At 37.2% G+C, this 10,186-nt stretch overlaps 2 protein-coding genes across 4 annotated transcripts in view; one reads left to right on the top strand and one right to left on the bottom strand.

Moving 5' to 3' along the window:
• LOC103131031 (uncharacterized) overlaps nt 1–10,186 on the bottom strand; it is a gene marked incomplete at its 5' end in the record, with an annotated part of 123,360 nt that overhangs the window by 42,337 nt on the left and 70,837 nt on the right. The window lies entirely within an intron of this gene.
• Nucleotides 1–10,186, top strand: part of LOC103131027 (basement membrane-specific heparan sulfate proteoglycan core protein-like) — a 64,122-nt gene that overhangs the window by 32,366 nt on the left and 21,570 nt on the right. For 2 of the 3 annotated variants that reach the window (XM_016666346.1, XM_007542572.2), the window contains exons 7-9: nt 3,979–4,077; nt 6,402–6,476; nt 9,742–9,878. In XM_016666346.1, coding sequence (XP_016521832.1) covers nt 3,979–4,077; nt 6,402–6,476; nt 9,742–9,770 — 203 coding nt within the window. In that variant the 3' untranslated portion in view covers nt 9,771–9,878. Of the gene's footprint in view, nt 1–3,978; nt 4,078–6,401; nt 6,477–9,741; nt 9,879–10,186 lie in introns of those variants that run through there. The other variant, XM_016666347.1, reaches the window with a different exon arrangement.

The following is a 10,186-nucleotide window of genomic DNA, read 5'->3' as shown; positions in this document are numbered from 1 at the left end:
TCAGATCATTAATAAAAGGACTTTCTTAAAGAAATGTGTGGGTAGGACATCCAGACAGCAGGAACTGGAGCTTCATTGACTTGTAATTTCTTCTAGGGTTTTATAATGAAGTAGTTGAAATTGGGTCATTGTTCCTGCATTTGTTTTGTTTGGGCCCAGCATTGGTACTGGCTTTAGAGTGGATGAGCAGATTAATCCTCTGATTGTTTGAATTTTCTCTGAAAAGAAACTGGAGAACCTGCTGCAGGCATTAGATTGAAGTTCAGGAGGCAAAGTCATCGGAGGGTTTGTGAGCCTGTCAACAGTAGCAAGTAAAGCTCGAGTGTTGTTAATGTTTCTGTTTATCTGCAAGTAAAGCCTCTCTGGCATGTTTTAGTGTAGTGTGATAGTTTCGTACTCTTTCTTTGTAGATGTCACAGTAAACGTGCAGTTGGGTTTTGCCATTCCCGTTCAGCTCTACGGCAGATTGAACTGTTTGGGCTTTTGTCCATGGAGATTTCTTCCTACCAGTCACAACCTTCACTTTAACCTGTTGGTCTCAGGTTGTCATTCACAATGACAGGGGTGTCAAACTCCAGTCCTCTGCTGTCCTGCAGTGTTTAGATGTGCCACAGGTAAAAAACAGTGGAATGAAATGGCTTAATTACCTCCTCCCTGTGTAGATCGGTTCTCCTGAGCCTTGCTAATGACCTAATTATTCTTTTCAGGTGTGGTGCAGCAGAGGCACATCTAAAAGTTGCAGGACAGAGGCCCTTGAGGACTGGAGTTTGACACCCCTGTCACGAGAGGACCCAAATTTGGGTCCTCTCGTGACAGACAGGTTAATGGGGGCAATGTAATCAATGATATCTGAAAGTTTGCACTGAAAATCATCTACCAACTTATCTACGTCATTATAGCTTAAGGGTGAGGAAGAAGAGGAGATTTGATTAAATATTTCTGCTGTGTTTTCTGTGAAGGTATAAGTTTAGAAATGTTACATCTTGGAGCAGTTGCGTTATATGTTTGACTGGCTGAGCAATCATAACTCACTAAATATACTACAGATTTTCAAGATTTTTTGCTGTAAACCTTATTCAAACAGCTGTCATAGCTACATTTACAAGGACATTTTTTAAAGTATTTTTGAATTGACTGATTCATGGTTTAGCATTGGAAAACTAAACAAACTTTGAAAGAACATTTGACAGACATCAAAAAGACTGGATTATTTTTTTATAAAATTTTCTTTAAAGGCACACAATTTTTGTTTATTTGTACAATGTGAATCCACAAATGTTGTTTATGTTAAATTCTACTTTTTTATATACATTGTGTGCTCTCCTCTGTTGTTCCCACCTAGAATCTGCTGATCAGGCCCAACTTCCTTATACGTCTGTAGTGTTGGTTTTAGTAAAGTAAATTAACTCAACTTGTCATCTACTATTAAAGGTATTTAAAGTAACCTTTCTTGTGGGTTACCAGCACGTCCTCCTCTGATTGGCTTAAAATGTTTGTAACTTTATTAAAGAACAACAAAAAAATCAACAAAGCGTGTTCAAATTAATGACCCGAAAACAATAATAATCTCAGTGATTATTGTTTCTACAAGGTGTTGCACAATTCTGTGCATTTTGGTTCCATTACCAAAATAACTAATCAACCATCACTGTGAGAGGCTTATTAATGACCGCAAAATAAATATCAAGCCTGAAAACCTAACATCATAACGGACTGAATGTTTTATTTTTAACGTAATCTCTGGTCGGCTTGTGGAGCCAAGCAGAGATTACTGCTCGTCACTTAAGCACCACGGCAACGGCTGGGTTTAATCGACAGTGAGAGACGGAGAGTAAAAATGTGCGAGTGGTTTAGAGTTCATCACCTGTTCAGGTTGCTTTACCTTTGCTGTGGCTCATCACAGCTGCTGTAGTTTCTGAACGTTAAATAAACGACAAACTTTAACCAATTATCTCGTTCTTTGTGAGAATACGTCATTGACAACAAACATGGTAAATATGTTTCATTAAACATTTAACAGAAAAAAAGGCTTCTACTGCGATAATTATGTGAAATTAAATTAATTGTCTAACATAAAAAAATAGTTTAGTGCTGTTGGGCTCAGAGTCTGAGAGGCTTTTTCTTTATCAAACTATTTTTTTTGCCTCTTATTTAGTGGAAATATTGATGTTGAGACTTTCTCCAAAATGACAACCTTTTTCAATCTTTATAGCTCCACTGTTGAAAATGAGGAGAACGTTTAAGGACGTTTAAGTTTAATAAGTTGCACATTAAGTGTTATCCAATACTTAAATGCTGTTTTACTAAAGTTGATACAGAAAGTGAACCTCTAAACGTTACAGCACTGACAGAGCGGTGTATATTTTTCCCCAACTGTAGCTAAAGCTGCTGCTAGCTGGTTTACTCTCCGATCGGAGGCTGTTTATTTTACACACAGTCAGAGAATGGTGGCTTGACAATGAGTAATAACGGCTATCTAACACTTAAATGCTGTTATTAATCTTACCTTTTATTATATCCTTAAGATAATTTTTCAGTCAGGTTTCCCGAGGACTGTTGAACTGAAGCCGAAAGCGCCAAGTAGGCAGACATCACAATCGATCTGCACACGGATCGTTCGCTTTCCTGTTTATTGACCAATAGGGAGCTGGACATAGAGGACAGCCCAACTCATTAACATACGGACGAAGCAGAAATACATCGAGAAAACAATACAGAAATAAATACAGCAAACAGAAAACGGAGAAGCAAAACAATCAAAGCAAAGTATATATTTATGCTTTTATTTCTTATCAAAATATATATTTATTCTATTATTTATATATTTCTACTTTTATGTTTATATTAATTATTTCATTTATTATTATGTTGGATATATATTTATTCTTTTATTGATATTATTTTATTGATATATTTATTATTTTATTTATATATGTTGGATATATATTTATTCTTTTATTAATATTTTCATTCTTTTATTTATTATGTAGTATATATATTTATTCTTTTTATATATTTCTACTTTTATTTTTATATTTATTCTTTTATTTATTATTATGTCAGTTTTGGTCCTCCATAGAGACTAAAGTCCCATTTACACAACAACGATTTCGGGCAAAACGGAAGAGTTTTGTTGCGTTTGTAGTGCGCATTTACACAAAACCACCGAATATTTTCTCTGACAACGGCACAGATTGAAAACGGGTTCCAGAGTGCGATGTTTCTGAAACATGTCCGTTGTCGTGTAAACAGAGAAAATGGATCTTTTCTTCCAGAGAATCCTCAGCTCATGCATAGTATGACGCAAAACATAGCTGCTTCCTACAATCCACAGAAGAAGAAGAAACTACTCCCAATGCTGGTGTTACTGTTTCCCCATCAGATAGGTTCCCTCAGCGTTTCTTCACCGCTCCGCACCGTGACAGCTCAAACAACGTATTTCAGCAAAGTTATCACACTTTTTTCCAACAGCGCCCTAATCAGACGCACATAATGCCTGTTTTCTCCCAATCTATGGGAGAACGGTACCTGATGGGGAAACGCGAATCCACATGCCTTCTAGTAAAACTTAAAAAAAAAACAAAAAAAAAAAACACATGCACACTTAGTTTCAAAGAACCTAGCACCGACTAGTGGCGTGGCGAGAGCATTACACGTTTTTGATGCGTACAGGATCAAAAACGGACTGAATGTTTTTAAAGTAATCTCAGGTCGGTTTAGGGAGCACAGGCGGTTGCCATGGCAACGGCTGTGCTTAAACGTCAGTGAGAGACGGAGAGTAAAGAGGTGGAGTGGTTTTAGAGTTGATCACCTGTTCAGGTGGTTTTACCTTTTGCTGTGGCTCATCACAGCCGCTGTAGTTTCTGAACGTTCAATAAACGACAAACTAATTATCTAGTTCTTTGTGAGTATATTTACAACAAACATCAAACACGGTAAATATGTTTCAACTAACCCCAGCTTCTCCTGTTTCTCCAGAGAACGATCCGTCTGTGGTTTACTCTGCTGTTAGAAGAGACGATGTGAGCTATGGAGAGATCGTCATCAAAAAGAAAGAAAGAAAGCCAAAGACCAGAGGTAAAGCTGCTCTTCATCTCCTTCCTCTCATCTTCTCAGTGCTGGACGGTTCCACTGTCACTGCATGTTGTTCTATAAAGTTGTGATAAACAGTGGATGAGGCAGAAAAGTGACTTGGTAGAATAAACATGTACCAGATGGTCCAAACAGCTGCACCTAAAGAACTTTCTGGAATCCTGTAAACTTATAACTTCCCTCCACTTCTCATGTCTCTGAACACTTCATTGGTTATAATTTAAATGATTTAAATCCAGAACTTGGATCAGAATCTCATCTATTATAACGTCTATGACATGAAAAATACAAAAATCTATCCTGACTTTCTTCCTGCAAATATTTATAGAGATCCCATGAAGATTTGGATCCCAGAGGTCATTTAGAGACATGATGAAATAATCACAGCAAACATAAATCAAAGGGGGAGATTTATTGTTTTCTTTATTATATTTACCAATACATTAAATATTTAATAATATATTTATTAGGCCAACTAGAAGAAGAGTCTAAACTGCATAAGTACCAACACATCTGAATCGCATTGATGGAGAAACTATGATGCATTTTTTTCATTAGATGCTGAACACGGTTTGACGGACCATCACACTGACTGATTAAACTGGAGCTGTTTAATATATGAGTGAATGATTAATAAATGATTCCAGGTTCTTTGTTGGACTGTCCAGCCTCTTCATTCCAGTCAACTCTCATTCACCATAATATGAAACCCTCAGGTTTTGCAAATTCACCTGTTGGGAGACTTTTATAAATTTAATTAACCTTTATTTAACCTGGTGAGTTCTTATTTACAATAAAGACTTTAATAAAATATTTGAAAGAAAAAGCAGCTTGGGAAACTGAAACACCTGAAGACAAAACTACTGGACACACTTGGCTGTTATTTGGAAAGTGTCGTGATTTTAGGTTTTGGTGGTGAGCGAGACACGGTGGACCCAGGATGTAGTGAGGAATGATGGTTTAATGATGAGACACAGAAATCCAGGCAGCACAGGTTGGCAACAAGGCAAAGGGCTCAGATAATGACAGTAACTGGTAGAAAAACAGACTGGAACAAAGGCGACTAACAACTAGGATCCGACAAGGACTGACACTGTAAAACACATTAAGTTGACTTTTATTATGCAATGGATTTTTTTATGCTTAAAAAAAAATTACGTTTTCAAAACTTAAAAATGTAAATATGTACAAGTTGCCCATTTGGTATTTACACAACTCGACTGATTTGATCATTTTGAAAACAATAACTTGGACAATTTTATTTAGAGTAATTTAAGTTAAATTCATAAATATGAATATTTCAATCTGGATAAACTCAGACACAGAAAGATCATTAAAGGATTTAATGACAAAATGAACAACGATTCTTTAGAAATGAATAACAGTTCTTTGGCGCTCGTGCCCCGGCAGAGGATTTAACAGGATTGTGTGATTAATACTAATCACACAAAGTAAGCAACTTGACAAATTTAATTTAGCTGTACATAAACTAAATAGCAAAGAAATCATGATATTATAACCTGCATGTAAATAAAGTATTTGGTCTAAACGTTTCCATGGTAAACAGTTTTGTTAAGTTGATATGGAGTAACTTCTGGGTCGGTCCTGAACGTTAAGCTTTTAAGATCTTAAATCCTCACCACTTTAATTATTTAATGATTTTGCTGAACTCAATTTAAATAAAGTTATCAGGCATTTTTTTATTCCAAACACTTATTCCTTTTATTTATAATTAGTACAAACAACAAGCTGATGAGAATTAAATTTGTTCACTTGAACTCTTAACATCAAACATTCCTCACTAAATGAAATGTTTAATTTCATTTATTAAGTGTATTAATGATATGACTGTAAAGTTCAGCTTTAGAAAACACAAAGAATAAAGACCAATAGTTGATCATTCAGAAACATTTATCAGTGTCTTCATCTGCAACTAAAACTTTTTAAGTTATTTTTATTCTTTTCTACTAACTCATAGCTGCTCTGATGTGAAGTGAGAAGTGAAACCTTAGCAGCTCAGACTGGTTGGTTTCTCTTTCTGGTCTGGTCTTTTTGGTTTCTTGTTATTTTCTGCTTTGTGTTGAAATGTTTCCTCTGTGAAAATGATCAAGACGTTTGTGGTTAACTTCCTGATTTCAGATAAATTTCCATCACATGTTTAGTGACTCGCTGAAAAGGTGTTAAGTTAAAAAGAAAAACCCTGCAAACCTGCTGCTGTTTATAAAGCATTCTTCATAATGGTGTATAAAACCTTTTAAAATTAATGAACAGCAGTCGTACTGTACAGTAATTTTATTTTTATTTTTTAGGGACTGACCCACATGCAGTTTATGCATCTGTGAAGACAAATGAGGTTAAAAATCATCAGAGAAGCAGAACCAGAGGTAAAACTCTCTAGATTTATGAATGTATGAACTATTCCATGGTTTTTGCTTTACATCAGGGGTCCCCAAACTTTTTCCTGAGGGCCACATAACTTTTCCCTTCTCTGCTGGAGGCTGGAGTCAGTTTGTAACAGAAAAAGTGACGATTGCAGAAGCCTAAATGTAAAAATATGTTGTTTTCCAGAAAGCACAATCAAATAACATTATCTGGGTTCTTCACAGCAAAAATCCAGCAAGGATGATAGTCCGTATTTTCCAAACTATGAGCCGCACTAGACTATAAACCACAACCCCAAAGCTTTTTTTAAACCAGTAAACATAAACATTAAGCCGCTGATATCTCTGTCTGCCGCTCCAGGTTTTCCACAGCGATGCAGCAGCAGCAAAGGGGGCGGACAGCCAACATCTGAGTCATAACAGTCAATTGAATATCACATTTATTACGGTTGAAAAAGAAAAAGTTGCCAAGATTAGATTTAACTGAACTTTAAACTGAAATTTAACTGATTACGGAAGCTTCTGATCAGTAACTGTAACAGTAAAAGTGCTGATCCTTCGTGTCGCTACTAGCATGAGCTAAATGAAAATGGGCGCTTTCTTCTTCTTTAGATTTCAACAGCAGCTTGCATCCATTATTGATGCACTACTGCCACCTACTGGATCCTAATATCTATACCTCAAATACTCATAATGATCCCAGTATTTAAAAAACTGTTAAATAGCATTTCACAGATTTCCAAAATCTGAAATGGAACGACTTGCACAGATCAAAGCTTGTGCACATTTGCAGCTCAACCGCAGTAGGATCAATAAGAACAAAGGAGTGTGTGCTAGTGTAAGTATTATTGCTTTTTGCTTTCTTTGTTTAGTGAATGAAAAAAATAAAGTCAATAATAAACATCCATTATGAAAACCTTTTAGCCAAGTACAGCATAAAGGCAGCACAGATACAACTCCTACATCCTGTCTGTTACAGCCTTACGTTAGCTGAACAGATCAATATGCAATGTGTACCGTATCTGACATACATTAAAGATTTTATTTCACCTGAAAAGGCTTTTTACTAAACCGTAATCGTGTTAGCCACGCTAATCGTGTTAGCCACCGAGTACTGTGTGTCAGGCCAAGGCACACTCGAACATCTGCCAACAGAAATCACCTTTAAAACCATGCCTTACCCAGCCTTGCAAGAACAACAGGCATCAGTGATCTTGTCCTGCTACGCTAATCGACTCAGAAATACTCTGCAGAGAGTCAGTCGATATGAAATTACACATAGAAACTAAGCACCGCGAGACTTTGTTTGTGAGATATGCAGTCATGTGAGACTTTCGAGGGGCGTTTCTGGGCGGGGCTTGGTAAGGTCCATTGTCCGCTTTATGGACTACACCACAAAGAAGCGGTGCTACAACAGGCATGGTCTCAAAAACAACTCGTCTTCCAAGGGAAAAGAATATACTTTGACCAGGACTTCTCTCCGGAAGTCCAAAAGAAGAGAGTGAGACTGCGGAGCATAATCAAGCAACTTAAAGAAAAAGGAATACAGGCAAAATGTCGTTTTCCTGTGCAACTCAGAATCGACTTGAAAGCGGCATGAAAACCTTCCCTACTCTTCTCGATGCGATTCCGACGTTGGAGAGGTTTGATATATCGGCGCAGATGAGTGAGAGAGAGAGGATGGAAGCGGAGCTCTCCAGAGAGGCCTGGACTCCGAGAGTCAACAAGAGACATGGAAAAGGGGGGCTACATGATTTAAAAGTTTACATTTAAGACTGTGGTGGGGAAAATGTTCATAAACAGAGGAGTTCTTGAGGACTATAAGGTATGTTTTGAGAAAAATTGGTAAGGGGGAGAAGAAGATGTTATTGAAATAGCCAATGTTACTTTATATAGTGAATTTGTATCTCAAATGTAATATCTCATGGGTTGTCAATATCACCGTGCATCAGTGTTGTGTTCAAGACCACCTAACCCGAGACCAAGACAAGACCAAGACCAGAGTGTATCGAGATTCAAAGATTGTTTGAATTTCTGAGAGCAATAAATAAATTGTTTTTGTTGTGTAACTGTAAAAGGAGTAGAGAGACAGGAAAAATCCACACAGATTCCCTGGAATGATGCTAACTAGGTTATCATTGAACACAGTGTTGCTCAGACGGGGGTTAAAGGTTATGCTGGTATTGGTGTTAGAGCTGCTGCTGACTGACTCACCTGTTAAGTGTGGTAAGAGGTACAGGTACATATATAAATATCTTGTTAAATTCTTTCCTTCGTTCATTACATGCTAGTGAAATGGAAGCAAACAGTCAGTTGTTCTCGTCTTCTACTGACTGCTGCTGAAAACGTCACTGTCAAGGCGCCACGCAGGAACGAACCATTTCAGCAGATCCAGGGGGGTCAGTGTAAACAAAGATGTCTGCTTTTTGGTCTGGAGGGGAAACATTTAATTTTTTACTGCTAAAACAATTTTTAAAACATTATATGATTAATTTTATAATTGACGGGCCCCCAATTGTTTTTTCTATTGCTGTAAGATATAGAAAAAGTTTTTGTGGGGAGGGCCCCCTGCTGGTCAGGGTCCCTTGGAATTGTCCTAACTCCCCCCTCCCCCCCTATACGTCTACCCCTCGATTGTTCCCAGCAGTCCCTTGGTACTCTGATTACTCCCTGGTGCTGTCAATCATCCTCAGGCTCACTTAGCAGTGCTCCCCTCCGGATCCTATCCACTGTGTCCCTTCCAGAGCTCTATTCATGCTGCTCATCTCTGGCTCCTGGCTTTGTGTATTTTTGGATCATCAGTAAACTACTTTTTGCACCTAACTTGGGTCTGACCGCATCCAACCTCACCACAATAACCGCAATTCATGATGGTGCGCTGTCATCACCCATGTCTCCTGTAGCCGAACAGAGTTGGATGCTAACAATGACTTACAGCACTCCTGACACCATGTTGTGTTACTCATGAGTGAACTGAGTTGGACTGTCTCATACGTGATTAGTTTATTCAGGATGGACAAACTCCCAGCATGGAATCAACAATCAATGTCCTCTTTTATGACATCATCACAGGTGACCATTTGTAGTTTTTAACCATGCTTAGCATTATAATATATTTCTTTCACTGAAACATTGTTATTCCTTCAGTGGCATTTTTTAACCATTATTTTATCAGGAAGGCCCTGCAGATAAAATTGATTTTATATTTTGATTGAGACTCACAAATACTCACAAATAGTAATGTTTTGAAATGTTTTTGTGATTTCAGAGTTTCCACCAGGAGCAGATGTTTCCTAATCTTCAATGAGTTCATCGGTCACATCCTGGTGACCAGATTTCAACTCGCGCCTCCACAGCCTTCAATCTGGCTAAACAAAAAATGCCTTAAATAATCTTTTTTGCAAACTTCTTTGTTGTCTTTATTTGATTTTTTAAAAGTGTGCTAGACATGTCAGACTGAAACAAGTTTCTCTTTTTTTTTTGGGATTTTCCTTTTTATTGAAGAATTCAATGTGGAACACAAAGGAAGTCTTTTCTCTGTGGTCAGCAGTGTAAGTTTTTACTCAGAGCAATTTATATAAAAAATTAAAAATAATGTCAAAGGATTGAAACCACTGAGGGGTAGAAACTGTGAAAAACCTTTATGTTAAATAAGATTTGACAGTTTTTTTTTTTTTTTATATTTTTGCTTGTTTTTAACAAATGTATGCTAG

This window comes from Poecilia formosa, unplaced genomic scaffold (assembly GCF_000485575.1).
Source record: "Poecilia formosa unplaced genomic scaffold, Poecilia_formosa-5.1.2 Scaffold710, whole genome shotgun sequence".
Taxonomy (NCBI): Eukaryota; Metazoa; Chordata; class Actinopteri; order Cyprinodontiformes; family Poeciliidae; genus Poecilia; species Poecilia formosa.
Note: the sequence above shows the minus strand (reverse complement) of the source record. Positions and strands in the feature narration are given on the sequence as shown.